General features: G+C 49.5%; 1 protein-coding gene across 8 annotated transcripts in view; it reads right to left on the reverse strand.

The window, feature by feature from the left end:
• The window catches only part of UROS (uroporphyrinogen III synthase), a 33,943-nt gene that overhangs the window by 2,669 nt on the left and 10,301 nt on the right, over positions 1 to 20,973 (reverse strand). Inside the window, exons 2-9 of one of the 8 annotated variants that reach the window (XM_082406635.1) lie at positions 15,892 to 15,980; positions 15,629 to 15,712; positions 13,902 to 13,998; positions 10,971 to 11,045; positions 9,441 to 9,515; positions 4,653 to 4,733; positions 3,724 to 3,809; positions 2,685 to 2,783 (exon numbers count right to left, since the gene is read on the reverse strand). In XM_082406635.1, the coding sequence (XP_082262761.1) occupies positions 2,685 to 2,783; positions 3,724 to 3,809; positions 4,653 to 4,733; positions 9,441 to 9,515; positions 10,971 to 11,045; positions 13,902 to 13,998; positions 15,629 to 15,712; positions 15,892 to 15,954 (660 nt within the window). In that variant the 5' untranslated portion in view covers positions 15,955 to 15,980. Of the gene's footprint in view, positions 1 to 2,684; positions 2,784 to 3,723; positions 3,810 to 4,652; positions 4,734 to 5,282; positions 5,458 to 9,440; positions 9,516 to 10,970; positions 11,046 to 13,901; positions 13,999 to 15,628; positions 15,713 to 15,891; positions 15,981 to 20,973 lie in introns of those variants that run through there. The other 7 variants (XM_082406638.1, XM_082406637.1, XM_082406639.1 and 4 more) reach the window with 7 other exon arrangements.

Here is a 20,973-nt window from a genome sequence, read left to right on the forward strand (position 1 = left end):
CATTTTATATTCTTGCCTCCTTTATCAAAGATAAGGTGACCATATGTTCGTGGGTTTATCTCTGGGCTTTCTATCCTGTTCTGTTGATCGATATTTCTGTTTTTGTGCCAGTACCATACTGTCTTGATTACTGTAGCTTGGGGGAAAACTGGACAGCTACATGTAAAAGAATGAAATTAGAACACTCCCTAACACCATACACAAATATAAACTCAAAATGGATTAAAGACCTAAATGTAAGGCCAGATGCTATAAAACTCTTAGAGGAAAACATAGGAAGAACACTCTATCCCATAAATCACAGCAATATCCTTTTTGGCCCACCTCCTAGAGAAATGGAAATAAAAACAAAAATAAACAAATGGGACCTAATGAAACTTAAAAGCTTTTGCACAGCAAAGGAAACCATAAACAAGACAAAAAGACAACCCTCAGAATGGGAGAAAATATTTGCAAATGAAGCAACTGACAAAGGATTAATCTCCAAAATTTACATGCAGCTCAATATCACAAAAACAAACAACCCAATCCAAAAAAGGGCGGAAGACCTAAAGAGACATTTCTCCAAAGAAGATATACAGATTCCCAACAAACACATGAAAGGATGCTCAACATCACTGATCATTAGAGAAATGCAAATCAAAACTACAATGAGGTATCACCTCACACCAGTCAGAATGGCCATCATCAAAAAACCTACAAACAATAAATGCTGGAGAGGGTGTGGAGAAAAGGGAACCCTCTTGCACTGTTGGTGGGAATGTAAAGTGATACAGCCACTATGGAGAACAGTATGGAGGTTCCTTAAAAAACTAAAAATAGAACTACCATACGATCCAGCAATCCCACTACTGGGCATATACCCTGAAAAAAACCATAATTCAAAAAGAGTCATGTACCAAAATGTTCATTGCAGCTCTATTTACAATAGCCAGGACATGGAAGCCACCTAAGTGTCCATCAACTGATGAATGGATAAAGAAGATGTGGCACATATGTACAATGGAGTATTACTTAGCCATAAAAAGAAACGAAATGGAGTTATTTGTAGTGAGGTGGATGGACCTAGAGTCTGTCGTACAGAGTGAAGTAAGTCAGAAAGAGAAAAACAAATACCGCGTGACAACACATATATATGGAATCAAAAAAAAAAAAAAAAAAGGTTCTGAAGAACCTAGGGGCAGGACAGGAATAAAGACACAGATGTAGAGAATGGACTTGAGGACGCGGGGATGGGGAAGGGTAAGCTGGGATGAAGTGAGAAAGTGACATGGACATATATACACTCCCAAATGTAAAATAGATAGCTAGTGGGAAGCAGCCCCATAGCACAGGGAGATCAGCTCGGTGCTTTGTGACCACCTAGAGGGGTGGGATAGGGAGGGTGGGAGGGAGACGCAAGAGGGAGGAGATATGGGGACATATGTATATGTATAGCTGATTCACTTTGTTATACAGCAGAAACTAACACAACGATGTAAAGCAATTATACTCCAATAAAGATGTTTAAAAAAGAAAGAAAGAATGAAAGAAACTCCCTGAGATTTGGAACCAGCAAACAGCAGACATAATTTCAGGAGAAGCAGTTTGGTCACAAGATGACTTTTCCCCGTGAGCCTTTTATTCCCTCTGAAATCGTCTGGTCACAGGAGAGAGGGCGTCTGGAGAGCTCCGCTCTCGGCCTCCCCACCACGGGCCTGGCCGGGCCCACGGAGCCTGCCTGCAGGGCTGGACCCGGGCTGCAGACAGTGCCCCAGACAGCCCTGTGCTGATGCCCGTGCTCCGTCCCTGGGCACCGACCGGAGTGAGCGTGCCAGCCGGGGAGGAGGGAGGGGCCGGCAGTGTCTATACAACTGAGACAGTCCTGACCCCCCAGGGGTGCTGGGAGCCGCACCTGTTGTGAAAGGTAAGGGCCTTCACTGCTGGCTGTGTGAGTGCCCGCGATGCTAGTGGCCTGTCCTGGGCGCTCCCAGTCATACCCGCGCCCCCTCCTCAGTCCCCCTTGAGCCCTTTAAGATCATCCCCATCCCAGGCACCACAGGGCTGTGACTACTTGTAGACTCCTAACAAATAGTCCCTGAAGAGTGCGAATGGAAATCCTTTGAATTAAAAGACGTGAAAAGGGGAATCACTTTTAGAATAATTTCAAGACAGATGGGAAAAAAGGGAAAGGTTATGCTAATACCTGTGCCAGGCCCTGAGCTAAGGACTTTGCCTGAATTCTTTCATCTAATCCTGAGACTAACCTATCAGGGAAGACCATACACATGTCTATAAGAGCCACAAAGGGATAATTATCCTCATGCTACAAATGAGGAGACAGGCTCAGAGAGGTTAAGTAACTAGTCCAAGAGCACCAGCCAGGAAGTGGCACTGCTGAGCTGCAAGCAGGGGCCTGGGACTCCTAAAGCCCTGCCTTTTTTTTTTTCCTTTGGCCATACCATGCAGCATGTGGAACTTCCCGGACCAGGGATCGAACCCGAGCCCTCTGCAATGGAAATGCAGAGTCTTAACCACTGGACCACCAGGGTAGTCCAGCCCTGCCGTTTCTACAGAGCTTCCATCAGGGTGTCTGTGAGGTCAGGAGTGCTTTGGCTTCACATGGAAACTCTAGGCTAATTAGTAAAAGTTAAAAAAAAAAAAAAGAATCTGAAAAAAGATCAAAAGCCCACTGAATACCTCACCTTAATCTGGTCAATGTTGTCACCAGATAACTCTTGAATATGCTTGAGACTGTGTGTCAGGCCGGAGGGACTGAAAAACGTGATGCTGGCTGGAATGCCCTGCGGGCAGAGAGAACAAGGTCGGTCCCTTGCCTTGGGGCCGAGGAGAGAGATGCTCCCCACCCCGTCACCAGCAACCCCCAGAGCCCCAGCAAGCAGCCCCAGGCAGCCCAGGTACATTCACAGCAGGAGGGTCCCCACTGATGCTGGCGTTCTGGGCCCCACGGAGGCGGAGTTCAGGTCGGGAACTGTTTAGAGAGGGGAGCGATGGGAGAGGCTGGGTGCTGTTCCTTGGTCGCTCTGCAGGCCCCCAGATCAGAGGGCACAGGCACCGTGGACCCAGCGCCCAGGAGAGCGGACAGTGCCCCTGGCTTGTGCGGCCGAAGTGCACTGATCAAGTAAGGCAGCAGCCCGGCCCCCCACCAACTCCCCGTCCCTTCCGGAAATGGAGCAGACAGCAGACAGACTGGCCCTCTTGGCCTTTCTGAAAGCTTTGGTTTGTGCTAACAGGGTCTCCGAGTACCAGCCAGGCATTCAGAAGCCCGTCCTGGGAGAGGAAGGGGAGGCTTCTTACTGGATACAGATGTGGAAAACCTCGATCAACCCAAACAAGAACCGTGCACCCTTCTGCCTGAAGCCTCCAAAGGTTCCCGCGGCCTCCCAAATTCAATCCAGACTCCCCCGTGGGCCCTGAAGGCCTTCCCAGTGTGGGCCCAGCCCCTCTCCAGCCTCTGCCCTGCAGCTCCACCAGTGCCCCACACCATGAAGAATGACATCAGGGCCACTGTTGACCCCAGGCTGTGCAAAGGGCTTTGTGTAAATTATCTCCTTTAATCCTCGTAAAAACCTTATAGATAGGTCTATTCCTACTTCCCAGATACAGAGATGGAGCCAAAAGATGGCCTCCTCAAAGTGGCACAGCTGGGGATGGCAGAACCAGCGTCAGGAGGCTTGCGCCCCTCCGCCCTGCCCGCCCCAGTTCCCTGGAAACCCCACACACCTGCTGGGAATAGTAGCTGTTGAGGTTCCCCTGGATTCCTGGGTGTGGGATCGTCTGGTAGACAGTTAAGCTCTCCACGGGAATCCCTGGACACAATCAGGACACAAACCAGGAGACAGACTTCACTGCCCCGGGACCACACTGCGGGGCACAGGTAGTGGAGACCCCCCGGTGCTGCACGACCCTCCCGGAACAAGCCGCCGGGAGCTGCGAGGTGTGGGCTCAGTGCCAGCAGACTCGGCCGGCCCTCTGCAGCCTGCTTAACACTGCAGAGTGGCTCACGCGGTAGAGGAGGCTGAGATGACAGAGGAAGGACGAGGATCCTGAAAACTCAGCCTTCCTTCGTACCACGGACGCCTTTTGTTCCCGTGTTTGCGTGGGTTGCCCACAGGATTGGCCCTGGACGCTCCCCCACGGATGCTGTCTGTGTGGAATCCCACACTGAGGGCCAGGGCTGCAGGCAGAGCTTGGAGGGGGTTTTACCAGCCTGGGGGCTGAAGCCACGAGCCTTCTAGGGCCTGGATACCTTGGTCCCTGGCACCTTGGGATGGAGCCCGGGGGATGGCGTGGGAGCGAGCCTAGGTTGGCCGGGCTGGCGGACGCTGCTTTGGGTGCGTGATGAGATCAGCTCCCGCCTTGGACTGGTTTCCACACGTGCCCGCCCCGGGGTCACCACCACGCCACTGCCCGCCCGCCCGCCCTCCTGGGGAAGGCTCCGTGCCCCTCTGCATGCTACCAGCTGAGCTGAGCGGGTGGACGGGAGCGGATCTGAAGCAGGAGGGAGGCCTGCACCCCGCACCTAACGTGAGGGGCGCCCGCCTTCCGGCCTGGCTGGTCCATCCCAGGCCTGCTCTCCCTGTAGGTCCCCAGGGCTGACACCCCGCCACCGCGAAGGCTCTCGGTGGACCCCAGAGAGGCGGGGGAGTCACCTTTGTCCTTGAGCATTTTCGGCAGGATTTCTCTTTTGAGGGCTCCACAGGGAAACAGAAGAGGCAGTGCTGACGACTCCCCTGCGGATAAACAGGCAGACTTCGTAGGCGGAGGGGCAGCCCCGGGCCCTGCCCTGCGTCTTTGGCTCCAGCACCGTGAGCGGGAGGAAGCTCACGGGGGTCACGTGGGCAACAGCGCGTAGACAACTAACATCCACAAGCCCGGGGCTGCTGTCACCCCTGCTCCCTAACCCCCGCCCGTCGTGGTGGCTCCGGGCAGCAGTCACCACTTAGAGTGCAGTGACCAGAGTCAGGTTAGAGGTCAGGCCTGGTGGTGGCCTTGGAGCCACAGTTTCTGCCTCTGGAGGAGCCCGGATGGGCCGGGAGGCGTTTGGAGCCTGGGCTCCCGCCGTGAGGAGGCAGGAAACGGCAACCGTTGCCGCAGCAAAGACAAGCTGCAAGGACGCTCCTCGGCTGCCAGGCCAGGAGCCCGAGGGCTGAGGGTGGGCCGCGTGGGGGCCCAGCCTCTCGCCCCCGCGCGCATCTCCGCCCTGGGAGACAGAGCCACAGGCCTCGCTCTGCAGAGCCGTGGAGACAGCATGCGAGACGCCACCTCCCGGCAAAACTGACGGGCGGTCAGATGGGACTCCTCCGCACTGTGAGAACAAAGCACTTTAGTGGAAGCGACCGCTTTCCCCTTCCGTCTGTCCATCAGATGTAAGGAGCCGTAGCGAGTGCTGGTCAGGCACAAACACGCATTTCCCCACATCCGTAAGATCTCTCTGAACACATCCCCTTTCGGCGCCTGCAATCAGAGGGAGGAACAAGCCAAGCTCTTCCCCTCCGGCACCATCTCCACGAAGGCTCAGCTAAACAACAGGAATGACTGTAGTCTTCCTTATTTCAAGTTGCCCAATAATTACAAACCAGCGAGTGTTTTCTTTATTTAAACGGCTCTGTAAGTATCAGTACCGACATAAAAGAACACAAGCAATTGGAAAACTTTAAAATATACTGTAGATAATAGATGCTCACCGCTTTCTCTTTTCCAGTGTGAGGAAATGTTTTCACGCAGTACAGATGCCACCCCTCGTGACACACTTTCAAAGCCATGACCAGGTGCTATTCTGAGCCAGAGCCCAGGCGTCCCTCCAGTGTCTGTGTGTCCGTGTGTGTGTTGGGGGGTGGGGTGTCCAGGAGCCTAGGGGCCAAAGCGGCTCCCACAGACCCTTCCCAGCGCCTGCTGTGGGGCAGCTGTAGGACCGGCAGCCAAACCAAGGGCCTACTTTTCCTGCAGGCTCAGCCCCAGGGGTGTGCAAGGGGCTTCCGGAAGATTCCAGAATCGGCCCTTCGCAGCCTCTCTTCTGCGGGTGCAGCAGAGCACTGAGCTGCTCATCTGTGTGCCCTGACTGCTGGTCACTACTAGGGAGACGGGGAGCTGGACGCACACCCCGGTGCAGGGCAGGCATCTGTCTTTTTCCCACTGCACCCCAGTGCCCGGAGGAGAGGCAGGCCGAGCAGGACCAACCAGCTCAGCTGGCTTCATGGAAAAGCACCACCGTAGCAGCACAAGGGAGGAAAACCTGAAAATGTCCTGGTTGAGACCTGCCGCAGGGGAGGGGAGACATCCCGTGACTTTACTTCCTGGGTGCTAACCTCCCAGAAGTCAAAGGCAAATAATCAGCACTCCCAAATGGATTATGTCCTGCGCAAAACTCCTCATGGGACTCTCACGTGACTGAAAGATGTAGCAGATTACTTGTTACATTTACGGGAATCAACCACTGGTGGATGAGGACGTCTATGGCCCATCTCATCACCATGTAAACTGACAGCATCTCCAAAAACGGCCGAGCTCAACCACCCAACCCTTCCTGTTTGTCATAAGATCGTTTATGGAAAATAAATGATTCATTATTTTAAAAAAATTTCTTTTTTGGGATGAGCTCACTGCTTACTGATTTTTAACCCAAACAGGCCAAAGCTAAATAGTCCAATGTAAAAGCCGGTTGATTACACAGGGGTGAGAGGTTGGGTGTCCCCAGGACGACAGGGGACGACAGGGGGCGACAGGGGCCCGGCAGGGGTCTAACCCGACGCGGGATGGTGAGCCACGGGGCTCAGACGCTCTGCTCTGTGTTCCTTTAACGGGAAGGGGGCCTGGCCCGCTGGGCTGTCGGGCTGAGGACAGCAGCTGTGCTGAAAAGCCTAAGAGGACGTTACGCAGCGGGGGCGGGGGCTCTGCAAACAGTCACTGCTGGTGATTAAGAACTAGACCGAGCGTGTAAATGTCATTTCGCTGGAGGAGATGTGCGAGTCTGTGAAACTCTCGCACCTTCCAGGCCTGCGATGACCGCGCCCTCTCAGGCCTGCTGCGAGGGAGGGTCCAGTCATGCAGGCGGTGGGCACTTAACGTAGGTAATTAGGACCACGAGACTGACTGGGGGACGGAAGGAGAGCCCAGCAAGTGGGCGAGGCTGCAGGGACGAGCCCTTGGTCAGTCTGCGCAAGTCCAGGGGGACAGTTCAAATAACCCGCACAATCTGTCTGCCTCTGACACCCTCCCCCTCCTCTGCTTTCTCTCAAAATGTTGAAATTGTCTTCTACCTTGGACCACTTAACTTGTATTGATACTTTCTTTTCCCTTAGCGGAGATATCCCAGGAGGGAAGAACTGTCTGTCAGAATGACGAGCTTTCAGATTAAATGAGGTAATAGCTTTAAGCACTTATAACAGTGCCTGTCACAGAATAAATAAGTGTTTAAGTAAAATAAATAAGCAATAACTATGAACTGGCCTGTTTACTCCAAGCACTGGACGTAGATTCTTGGCTTTTAAAAATCAAGCTTCAGAGTTGATTGGGGGAGAAAATCATGAACGCCTGGGTAAAACCAAGGTGAACGTCCTCGCCAGCAGTCAAGACGGACTCTTATTTGGATGTTATTCCAAGTGCGAACTGAAGATTCATTAGGACCCATGGGGTGAACACTGGCCGTGCCGTGTGGAGTCTGCCCTCCCGCCTGTCCCCTCACAGCTCTGGGACCTTGGATGGTCACTCGGTCCCCGAAGCCCGGACAACAGCACCGTCGAAAAGAGCGCTGGGTGATGCTGGGTGCCCCTGGGCTGTCCCTGGGGTGTCTGAGCCGCCAGTGACGGCTGAGCTGTGGCCTGTGCCTGGTGTGACGGGGGAACCACATTTTTATTTTTTTTATTTCGATTAATTTAAATTTAAATAGGCACATGCGGCTCCTGGCTGCCATACTGGACCGCGCAGCCTGCAGTGGACGGTAGTGAGGACCAGATGAGACGAGGCAGGGGCGTGCCAGGGACACGCTGACCTCCCAGGAACGTCTCGTCCTCGACGTTAACACAGCGCATACAGTGACCCAGGAAAGAGGAAATAAAATTATTCTTAAAAGAAAAGTGGAAAAAGGAGAGCCAACTGGGAACGTGGGAAGTCCCTCTGCCATCCCCTGCCTGAGCTCCAGGGGTCCTGGTCCCCGGGGAAGTGGAGGATGTGGGACTTTTTCAGGTCCAGCTCCTAGGGGTCAACAGAAGCACACGAGCTCGAGAACCTTCACCAACAGCACTGGCTCGTGACAGGAGGCCTCCTAAGACTTGAGAGGTCGTTACCTGGAGAAATGCTCTTACACACCGCGCCCAGACACAAAACCACGCACCACGGTCCCAGAAGCCGTACAAATTCCTGGTTAAGGTGTCCTCGCCCCCTGCCCACCCTGAAACCACCACCCCAGGGGCAGAGAAGACACCCCTCTCCCAGGACCACCTCGGAGCAAAACCTCAGGCGTCAGCAGCCAACCCGGCCCTGTCTCCTAGCTCAGCAAGTTCTAGGAAGGGTCTGCAAACCGCAGCCCCAGGTCAGAGCCCAGCCCACGGTCTACGGCTGCTCTCGGGCTACGACGGGCAGAGGCTGTGGCCGCAGAGACGGCGTATCTGGCCCCTCATAGACAGTTCCACAGCCCCGATCCCAAGGAGTGAAGCTCCGATTCCCTCTCAGTGACAGAAGGCAAGCTGGTTCTATGCCATCTTTCACGTCACACATCTCTCAGGGAGGGGCCAAAGTGACAAGGACACAAGAGCATGTGTGTGCAGTTGGATCAGACGTGTAGGGGAGAGGCTGGGACACACAACTTGGAGGTGGGGCTCCCTTACACGTACACATCGAGCCTCTCTGTCCTCTCTCTCAGAGAGCTCTGCTCCAAAAATCTTGGCTCATATTTCGTCAGAAGCCGAAAATTTCATAATTAATTTAAAGCTTAATCCTTATTTAAATACAAGCATCCCCAGAACCCTTGCCATTTTAAGTCTCAGCCCATACGCTGCCCAGTGATGAGCTTATGGGGGCGGGGGTGAGTGGGCTCTTTAGGGGGAGCGGGCTTTGGGGGAGGGAATTAGGAATTTGGGGGAGGGAAGAGACTCCCACCAGGAGGGCGGGGAGCCGGCAGACGGAGAGACGGTGCCGGCAGCTTCCTCTCCCCTTACAGCCCCTGCACAGGGTCTTGCCTCTGGTTTTGTCTCCAACCCTTTTATTCTGTGTCATGTTCAAGTTGCCTCAGGTCCTTGGGTGGAGGGGGTGGAGGGCAGTAGGCTGGATCTCAGACCAGCGCAGGCAGATGCAGGTACAAGGCAGCGACGGTCTCACCAGCCACGCCATCACCATCGTCACCGAGAAGGCACCGAGGACGTGGCCCTTTCCCGAGGTGCTGGCTGTGAGACCAACCAACAAAAATAAATGGGCTTCATTTGGGGCGACCTTGTTCTACTTACTAGAACAAATGTACTCTGCAAGCTTTTCTGCATTTCCACAGTTTTCTCCTTCTGTACGCAGGCCAATTTTATTCACTGGAAAACAACAACAACAGAATATATTTCTTTACATGGTTATTAAAGTCCTGTTCCTGTGTCATTTTTTAAATGTGCAAATACAAAGGCACATGCTTTACAAATGACATGGAGAAAGTCTCCCCTTGGAAGCTGGTGTAGGGAGATGAGAGAGAGCTGGGTCCCAGCCCCACCCTCCCTAGACCTGTGGCTGCGGATGGTGAGGCATCATTATCAGCAACTTAGTCTCAAAAGGCTCAGGAAAAATTGTTCTTTGCCTTGTATTTACAACTTCTCTGTAAGTTTTCTTCAAAATAGCTTGGACAGATTATCAGAAAAGGGATTAGTGGGCCAAAGGGTACAACTATTTTGGCAAAGCTTTTGAATACATGCCGACCAAGTACTTCTCAAAAGATGTGAACCAATTTTCAATGCCATTTAGCAATATTTGAATACATTTGTTTCACCGCACCCTTATCAGCAGCATTATATAGTTAACTAACTAATTACTTTTTGTAAATTTAATAAGGAAAAAAAATCACATTTTAAACTGAACTATAGTGTCCAATGAACAAAGCTAAGTCAGTGTGGAAGGAAACCTCCTCTTTTCCTTTTCTCCTCTGCTCTCATCACCACACCTCTGCACTCTGGTTACCCAATGTGTGGGTTTTCCACACCAAGCAATTCTCCAGTTCTCAGCTGGGTGTCCTACAAGTGGACTCAAGTCTGACACTCTCTACCGGGAGGTAGCGTCAAATCCCGAGGATGGAGGGCCCAGTCCCGCAAACTGCTCCCGCTTCAGACCCAGGTCTCTGCTTGTGCTTCTGACTGACCAGCTCTAAGTCGGAGGTTCTCACAACCCACTCCTTGGGTTGGATCATTTGCTAGAACAGCTCACAGAACTCAGGAAGATGGTTTACTAACTACTGCAGATTTATTACAAAGGATATTTCAAAGGGTGTAAATGAACAGCCAGAGGGAAGAGATGCATCAGGCAGGTATGGGGGGAGGGCCTGGGCTTCCATGCCCTCTCCTGGCTCCAGCCTCCCAGAACCCTCCATATTACTGCCCTTCTGGATTTTTATGGCGGCTTCATACATAGGCACGATTGATTAAATCATTGGTCACTGGTGATTAATTCAACCTCCGGCCGATGTCTTCTCCCTGGAAGTAGGAGGCAGGGAGGGCATGAGGCTGAAAGTTCCTACTCTAATCGGAGGACTGGTTCCCAAGGCAACTAGCCCCCAATTTAAGGGGCTTTCCAAAAGTCACCCCATTAAAGTCAACTCAGGGGGAGTTGAAAGAGGTTTGTTATGAATAACAAAATACACCCTATCTTTTTTATCACTTAGGAAATTCCAAGGGTCTTAGGAGCTCTGTGCCAGGAACAGGGACAAAGACCAAATATATATTTCTTATTATAATCACAATATCACAGTCATTCTTTGGTGTTTTATTTGTACCTTGCCTGCTTACCTAGAGAAGCAGTAGCATTTCCCACCACATACACTGACTTAGCATTCCATTTTTCTTTCAGAGACTTTCTCCAGACTGTAAAACATGAAATTTGATGTGAGTTGCAAATACCAAAGTGGCCATTTGGACTGCTGCCCAAGGCTGTCTGTTCATCCTAAAAAACTTGTGAGCAAGGCAAATTATTAATAACCAAATATAAAAAACAGCATCTCAAACTAAAATCCATTTTTATATTCTGTTCATATTCTGCAGGCAAATTTTTAAATCACTTTGGCAAATGTTTCAATATGCCTTCCTTATTGAAGGCATTAAGTATTAAATCATTTCCACAGTTGCACTAGAAGCATTTTTAATGTATACTAGTAAACATAACTTGAAGAATTAATTTGCATGGTAATATTAAAATTAAAAAATCTAGACTTTTTTCTTTTTTTTGGGGGGCGTGCCATGCAGCTTGCAGGATCTTAGCAAGGGACTGAACCCGGGGCCATGGCAGTGAAAGCGCTGAGTCCTAAACACTAGACAGCCAGGGATGTCCCCCCAGCATCTAGACTTTTAAAGAAAAAATTACTGGTCGTGAAAAAGAGGCAACTTAAATGTCTAATAAAGCAATATGACTGGTTTTATTCGGGATATAAATCTGAAAGCAGTCAAGAAACTGTCATCTCAGATGGGAAGGCTCATCTATCTATTAGGTCAAAGAAGAGAATAAATTACAGGTTCATAAACAAACACAATTTAATAGAGAACACTATCATTTTATGACAAAAAATAAACATCTTTAAATATGGATTAAAGAAAAACCAAGAGAAAATGGATAGTATAAATATATCACAAGGCCACTTGGCATTCAACATCCTTTTAGAAGATAAGGAAACATTAGTTCTTCCTTCCTAAGATCTGACTGTGAGCGTAATTTTCCCTTAAATTCAATAGTGTTAATCTACCCTTTACACTCCTACGAGAAATTTCCTTTTAAAAAGCAGTAAAAGACTGAGTTTCACCTTCTTTCCTTTCCTACCCCACAAACGTGAATAATATTTATTTAAACATTATCTACAGCATGTGAACAAACCATTCTCCAAGCATCATAGTAGATATCAGCTGGAGCAAGCCCTGGGTGAAATCAGAATGCCCGGCTTCAGAGCTGGCTCTGCCCCTTAACTTGGGTTCGTTCCTGGCAAGTCAGCTGACCCACCTCCTCTGTTTCCCTGTCGAGATAATGGGGATTAACTACACCTCTCCTGCCTGTATTCATAGAGCTGTTGTAACAATCAAAATAAGAAAATGTATGGACTATGTTGCACACCTGTAACTTATATAATATTGTACATCAACTATACTTCAATTTAAAAAAAAGAAAAAAAGAAAATGCATGGGAAAATGCTTTTTAAACTATAAAGCACTATAAAAAGTTATGGTGTCCATGCTGGGTTTTTTTTCTTTTTCATCATCTTCATCCTCAAAACACATACAAAAGGGAAAGCACAACTGTAAGACCAAGATGCCCGAAGCACCACTGGGAGAGAATACACATGCTTCTCCATCTCGAGTCTTCTTTCTCCATTTTGGAAATAACAGTACTTCCGGTTCTGAGTTGCCTTGCGGATTGGACAGCACAAGTCCTCATCCCTAAGAAAAGCGTTAGACTTTCTCCTCAACAGGAGGTACCTGTGTATATGAAATCACCGAGGTGGTGATTTTTCTGGCTATAGTGAAAGCCTAATTAACTGTAAAGAGAGCGCATAATGACCACTCTGCACTGTCACTTACTCAATGCTCACCAAGCACCAGGCGATGTCCTGAATGCTTCACTTTGGGACTCAGACTCTGCAGCTGGAATCATAAACCTGTGACTTACAGACCGCGTGGTCTTGGAGGGTTTCATGCCCTCTGCTCTACAGGCTCCTCATTTGTCAGGTGGGGATAGTAATCATACCTACCTCAGGGATAAAGCATCTAGGGCCCAGTCTGGCACAGAGTAGGCCCTAGAGAAGCTCTAACTAGTAGTAGAAGTGACGATCCTGGGATGCAAGTATTATTGTGCCCACTTTACAAACAAGGAAACTGAGGCTCAGCGAGGTCAAGGAAGCCGCCAAGGTCAGAATGGCCATCTGAGGCCAGGCCTAACTGGCTGCAAAGCCCTTTGGTAACCACCCGCCCCGCTGCCTCCACCTGTTAGTATAACTGGAGCTGGTCCGGCCTGACAGACTGGCTCCAGGGCCTTGGACAGGTGCTGACTCTCCCCAAGCCTCAGCGTTCTTATCTGTAAAATGAAGACCATGGTAGGTGAGCCTCTGGCTGGTCCAGGATTGAATGAAATCGTGAATGTCAAGCTAACATAGAGCCTGGTATAGAGCAGGCACTCCATACATGTTAGCTCAAAGCTGTCTGATGGGACAGACTAAGGTGGTGTTCAGTCTGAGAGCCGGGCTATGACAGAGAGGGAAGGAAGCGAGAAGGAGGCCTGAGCGGGGTCACATCATCGAGTGCTGGCTCGGCACACACTGTTCTCATGTGCTGTTGGACCTTCCCATCGTCCCTGTGAGGAAAGAGACTGGTGCCCATATACTGTGACCACCGGGTGGGTGCACATGGAGACCCCCCCAGCGGCACCTGTCTGGGCGTTTAGGAGGTAGCACCGTCTCCTGCTTCCTGGTGACACAGTGCCACGAAGCGCTCACCCCCGTCAGAAGGCTACCACGTAACATGTCATTCTGTGTGGGACACTACGAAACAGCTTAGAAGAAGGAATTTCATCTTCTGCTCCCTCCAAAGGTTCCACAAACATGAAGTAACTTGGTACCTAAATACTTTTTGACTAAAAGTCATTGTACTTTCTCAAACCTGAAGTCCAGCTGTTTCTGGAATCTAGTATCACCAACGGGAGAAAGCAAAGTCCAGTGGCATTCACAGCAGACCCACCCTTACCTTCGGTTTTACTGTCTTTCTCCAAACACAGCTCCACTGCTTCCACTGCTCTGGGGCTGGTAAAAATGAGGCCCCCGTAACCTTCAGGGTGAGACAGCTGCACACAAAACAACAGCAAGGCATTTTATATGATGGCCAAGTTCAACATTTTCCAGAATTCTAAATGCTTCACAATAGTAGTAGGCAAACTAATTCCATCCATCCATCCATCCACTCAAGACATGAGAGCTTACTATGCGCCTGGAACTACTCTAGGCCTTTAAGGACATAAGGTAAATTCATAGCATTTCCCTCAAGCAGCTCACAGTCTTGGGGAGGGAGAGGCCAGTGTGATGCAGGGTGGCAGGTGTAACGGAGCCAAGGGACAATGTGACTCAGCCTGGGTGTGGCCGGGGTGCAGGCAGGACGGTAGACTTGACCTGCATCCATAAGAAAGCTGGAGTATTCAAGGAGCGATATCCATGCTGAAACCCTGGTTTTTGAGTATAAAAATGGTGATAAAATCTACTGAACACGTATTCTGAGCTGGGCACTGGGCTGTTATACACATAATCCTGCACTGAACCTGTGAAAGTGCCCTGTGAGATGGGTGGCACTATTTGCATCGCACGGATTAAGACACAGAGGCTTGGCGAGGATAAAGAACTAGTCCAAGGTGAGGGGCAGAGCCGGGACTTGAGCACATGCCCCTATGATTCCCAAGCCTGTGCGCTTGCTCACTGCCCAACGGGAGCTTCAGAGAGGGAGTTCAGGAAGCCCCTCATGAAACAAACTGGCTGGGGGTGATGGAGAAGCTCCCACAGAGACTCTAGTATTTTTCTGAGCACAGGGTCCTAGCAGAGATCTCAAATGATGAGCTCTGGTTCCCTGTTAAAGCTGCTTACGGAAGAGCATGCGATGTGGGTCCCTTACATAGTCCTCACAGCACACAGACCCAGGGCAGATGCCAAATCAATGTTTGCTGAGTAAACTGTTGAATGAATAATTCAATCTTCAGCTCAAAGCGAAGGGAGATAGCAGAGAGGTCCTCCACAGAGTGACGGGCGGGCTCTGACAGGCAGAGCACCCGATGCTCACAGCGGCCCGGGAGCCCGGTGGGCAGGGCTGGGCACACCAGTCCCATGAAGCCGCCCTGGCTCTGGGCCCACGTGTCCAGAACGGTGCCCCTGGGGAGATGTCCGGTGACGGGGTGCACACTGATGGGGCCTGGGGTGCTGGGCCCTGAATCTTTAATCGGAAGCATTTGGAGGGCTTTCCTGGGACTGTCCCTGGCCATATCTATCGCTCCAATACATGGAAGCAGTCCCAACTCTCCCTCTTATCTGCTGGAGAACTCCGCCAAGCTGCCCAACCTGGGGAAAAACAACAGCTGTTCGGCGCTTTGCTGAGGTCAGGGGCGTGGACTGAATGACAGGAGGGAGGTGGAGGGTCTGCATGGCCAAGAGCAGCACAGGCGTGGGGCCTCAGCACGACTGGCTCTCCCAGGCCTCCTTACGGGCCCACCTCCAGGTTGGGTGGCTTTCTGGGGGCGCTGGTAGAGGCTCGGGCTGAGGATCCAGTAGCAGCCACGTTCTGGAGCAGGTGAGCTCGTGCCGTCCTTGTTTTACAGTTGGGTAGTGAGATGAGGGCTAGCAAACGAGTCCTTCCCCTAGAATTCTGTAGGATTCTACAGAAACCAAACGTGTCTCATTCAGAAACGACGGTGCTCAGACACTGATGAATCTTACCTTCTCCGAAAAACTGGGAACAGACAAAAACTCAAATGATAAAACAGGGATCAAAGTGGCTTCGAGTCCATATAATCCTAATTCCTGCAGGTAAAAGAATATAGTTTTGAATTGGCCAGGGTTGTTTGGGAAATAAGGAAAAGGTCCTATTTCACAACTTACTCTGTGCCAGTTCCTCAGAGTTTTAGCAGATGGACCCTCCCCTTGACTGCAATCACGAGGCAGTGTTGGGCTCTCAGGGACCAGGCGTGTCAGGTACTTACCCGGATGTAGGGATCCTGGCCACAGTCGTCCTCCTTAGGGTCTTTCAGTAAAAGAACCTTCATTGTTGCTTGGCGGTCTTTACAGGGTGCTGTGACAGAGCAGGGAAATGGATCTTAATTAGATCTCAAAGGCTCTTCCTAAGCAGTGTCAGCTGGGCTGGGCGCCAGAAGCAGGTAATCAGCTGCTGGCTGAAGTGGCCTATCCCTGGCACACAATGACATGGCGTTTATGGGCTTGTTCCTTCTGAAGACCCTGTCACCGATAAGGCCCAGGGACAGCATGCTGGCACTTGATATCACTTGGAAAGGCAGATGAAAGCCATTAGGGAAAGGCAGTGTCCTAGTTAAACATTTAAGGTTCACAGAAGAGAACTGATGCAAATTCTGGGTTGTATCTACAACAAATATAGAAATGAGCATCTTATATTTTAAGGAAATAAATAATTACTTCCATTTCAAGATAAATATACTCAGTTGCTCATAAGCTCTTTAGGAAATGACTATACTGACTCTTCTATTTCTCAAATGATGTTTTATAAATGTGGTCGAGCATCATGAGAGAATTTTTCAAAAATTTTCTAACAACCCAGAAACCAGTTGGTTGATATTTATCAAAAGGCTTATATACTTCATACCCCTTCTTCCTATAATTTCACTTCCAAGAATAAATTCTAAGGTGTCACTCATAAATATGTGCAAAGATTAACATAAATATATTCATCCTGGTATTCTTTTTTTTTTTAATTGACATATAACATTGTGTAAGTTTAAGGTGTACAATGTGATTTAATACATTTGTATGTTGCAATATGATTACCACGTAGCATTAGCTAACACCTCCATCACCTCACATAATTATTTATTTTTTGTGGTGTGAACAATTAATATCTAGTCTCTTAGCACCTTTGAAGTTTATAATACAGTATTGTCGACTATAATCACTATGCAGTGCGTTAGAGTCCTCCCCCCCCGCCCCACCTCCAGAACTTCTTTAACTACGAGTTGCAAGTCTGTATCCTGGTATTCTTTATAATTGCAAATAATTGGAAACAATGTAAACATCTAACAATGAGAGAATGGTTAAATAAATCATGGTACAGTTATATGAAATCATTAAAATATTCATAAACAACTTAATTATATGGATTATTTAATCACAAAGTAATGTTAAGCTTAAAAAAGCAGGATTCAGGATTGCATTAAGGTACGATTTACAGATTTTATATATACATATATATGAAAGAATATTCTTTGGTGGTAGGTTAGGGTGATTATTTTCTTCTCTACCTCTTTCTGTTTTACCCCTCAATGTTTTACAATAAATATTAAATTCCTTTTGTGTCAAGGGGGTAAAAGCACATTATAACCATCCCAAAAGCCTCAAATCAAATACCGTCGAAGACCTGTAAAATAAACTCTGCTGGAAATGCAGACTATATCCCATAAGTAGCATTAGACTACCAGTTAGTTACTTAATAAATATTATACAGTGGTTGATAGTAGTCAAAGAAAGTATATTGCTTGGAGCAGAAATGTGTTAACTCTGGGAGCCATTACTTATAAATTATTACTGAACATATTTCTGGAACATTATAATATCTGTGGGACATCTTAGGAAAATTGTCTCCAAATGAATTGCTTTGTATCTAAGCAACCAAACCTGGGTGAACTAATAATAATTATGAAATCAAGTTCAATTAATGCTGCTGTCGAGCTGTTAGCTAGAGAGACGGGGCATTTGCGAAAATGGGCAGTACCATCGTTTCTATCACTTCCTGAAGTTATTCAGAATGTGTCTCCCACAGAAATCAGGAATCTCCCTTTCGGTGATGGTCACTGTTAGGTGTCAACTTGGCGAGGATATTTTCCCCATTTATTCACAAATGCTAACCTAGGTGCTGCTGGGCAGGTATTTTAGAGATGTGATCAAGTTGACTTACTGAAAGGATCACACAGAACAAACCAAGCGTTTAGGTGGGATTCAAAGAAGGAAGACATTTATTTTCATTCTGGTCCCAACCATTTCAAACAAGGCTGTGGAGAGATGGTCTCACGTGGAATTACGTCGGTACATCCTGTTAACTCTGCCGTCAACATGAATCCACGGTCCAGCCACTTCTTCACTTCCCCGCTCCTGAGACCACCTGCACGCTGGCTTTTAGTAAAAGGGATGATCCTAGGTAATCAGGGAGGGCCTGGTTCAGTCAATAGAAAGGCCTAAAGAGCAGAACTGAGGTTTCCTTGAGGAAGAAGAAATTTCGCCTGTGGCCACAGCTGCAGCTCGTGCCCTAGTCTGGCCTGCCCTTCCCATCAGCTTGCATGGTGAATTTCTGCCCTGCCTCGCCAGCCCTCAAGGCTGCACAAGGCGATTCCTTGCACTAAGTCTCCGGACATATATCCCCTACTGTTCTGTTTCTCTGTGGACCCCTGACTGATACACCTTCCAATCTGGGGGCTGCAGGAGTCTGGCATGTCACTGAGTGGCAGGTAGAACTTGGCATTTTCTGCATAAATCTTTCTGCGGCATGCAAAGCAAGCAACTATTGTGGGGATTAAAAAGTGGGAGCGTAATGCTGTGAAGCAGGCATCCTGCGGCCACAGACCCCTACTCAGCCCTATCATGTTCCCCCCACCTTGGTTCTAGGCTCCAGAATACACATCCCCAAGTTTCCAGAGCATCTGTTACTACTGCTTTCAGATACCAGGAGCCAATCTCTCACACAAGTGTTTCTACAGTGGTTTCAGGCAGTGACGCCTGGGACCCCCCTCAGGGAGGTGCGGTCTGCATTATTTGTTGGAGGCGTGGACAAGTTCAAGCACTCCAGGCTGTGAGGTGACATGGCAGGGGTGACTGGGGTGTGGGTTTACCTCTTCAGGGCGACCTCTCTGAGCAGGAGAATCTGAGTTGAGATCTGAATGGTAACAGCAGGGGCAGAAATGTTCAAGTGTCAGAAAGGGGCTCGGGGTGTCCCCAGGGGAGAAGGGTAGGCGTGGCTCAAGAGCAAAGGATAAGGGAGGCTCTGGTTCCATGAGAAACGGGAATCCACTGGAAGGTTGAAGCAGGAGCGACAGTGGTGGGATTTACACTTCAGAGAGACCTCAGGCTTTGGGGCAAGGCTGGCCACCACAGACGAGGCGTGCAGGTGGCCTCAGGAGCGGGGAAGTTAAGAAGTGGCTGGACCGTGGATTCACGCTGAAGCAGAGCTAACGGGAGGTACCGACGTAACTCCACGTGAGACCGTCTCTCCACAGCCTGGTTGGAAATGGTCGGGACCAGGACGAAAATAAATGTCTTCCTTCTTTGAATCCCACCTAAACGCTTGGTTTGTTCTGTGTAATCCTATCAGGAAGTCAACTAATATTCGTAGACAGTTACTGTGAACCAGGCACTGGGTATATAATACGATTCCTGCTCTCATATTAATGGGAGGGTAAAACAGATACATTACAAATAAGTGAAAAGAGTGACAGAGTCACAGTGCAATGAGCATTACGAAAGAAAAGTCAGGATGCTGTGGAAACATAACTGGCAAGTCTTATCTGGACTAGGAGGGGTGGCAGGGATTGCCACTTGCCCCCAAACATCCACTCTTCCCTTCTCCCTCATATGAATGGAACCCCTCATAATAACGGGGCACGTGGTTGCCCAAGATAAAAACGTGTAGCGGGATGTGGCCAGGTGACTAGGTTCTGGCCGACAGGATGGACATCGTCGAAGTGACGTGCACAATTCCAGGTCCTGCCTTAGCAGGAAGTGCTGCGCCCCTGCCCTCCCCTTCCGGCCTCCCGCTGGCGGGAATGTGGGCTGGCTGGAATGTGGACCAGGTGGCCAGCGCCTTCTACTGCAGGGGAGGGTAACGTCCTGGGGGTGATGGAAGGAGCAGGACCCCTTTGTATGGCAGAGGCACCAGTCAGCCAGGGCTTTTACATCAGAAAAAAGGAAAGTTCTATCCTGTTTCAGCCATTGTTATTTGGATTTCTGTTAGAGCAGTGAAATCCATACCCTAACTAATACAGAGGCCAGAATGGCTTCCTTGAGGACCTATCGCTTAGACTTAGACGTGGTGCCTGAGTAGGATTAAGCTCCAAGGTTGGCATGCCTGAGGGGTGGAGAGGTCTGCGGCAGCTGGAATGTACAGGGGAGAGTGGGGAGACAGGCCTCATCTGGTCCTATTAGGGAGTTTGGATTTATCTTAGTACCAGTGGGAGGCGTCTTGCTGATGGATTTACTTCTCCTCTCCTTCTCTCGTTTCTGCTTGCCCTTTTCTCTTCCCCTTTCTCTCTGGGGCAACACAAGGAGGGACGTGTGGGGTCACAGAACAAGCACAGGATGAAGGGCCAAGAGACCAGCTTCACTGTCCATGATATGATCTTCTTTTCTCCCCTGTCAAATGGGAATAACCTCTGCCCTACCAAGGCCACTGAGTGACTCAAAGGAGATAACAACAACAGCTACCCAGTTATTGAGCGCTTACTACATGCCAGAGACTGTTCTAGGAGCTTTACATGCATTAAAGCTATGAGGTTTATCCCACTTTATAGATGAGGAGACTGCGGCATATGGGGGACAAAACTCACCCGAAGTCCCCGAACCAATGAGTGGCAGAGCTGCCACACTCAGGCAGCCCAGCCCCAAAGCCCGTGCTCTTACCCCTGCGCTGTGCTGCACACCCAAGTGCTTGGGAAGACAGACAAGTATAAAGCCATAAAGGACTCCCCTGGTGGCGCAGTGGTTAAGGATCCGCCTGCCAATGCAGGGGACACGGGTTTTAGCCCTGGTCTGGGAAGATCCCACATGCCGCGGAGCAACTAAGCCCCTGTGCCACAACTCCTGAGCCCGCGAGCCACAACTACTGCAGCCCACGTGCCTAGAGCCCGTGCTCCGCAACAAGAGAAGCCACCGCAATGAGAAGCCCGCACACCGCAATGACCTGGTCACCGCAACTAGAGAAAGCCTGCACAGCAATGAAGACCCAACGCGGCCAAAAATAAATAAATTAATTAATGATAATTTTTTAAAAAGACATAAAGTATCACTCTAGTGCAAAGTGCTTCGTTTGGTAACGAAAACATGTGAGAGCA

The sequence above is a fragment of the Balaenoptera borealis genome, assembly GCF_965194805.1.
Source record: "Balaenoptera borealis genome assembly, chromosome: 10".
Taxonomy (NCBI): Eukaryota; Metazoa; Chordata; class Mammalia; order Artiodactyla; family Balaenopteridae; genus Balaenoptera; species Balaenoptera borealis.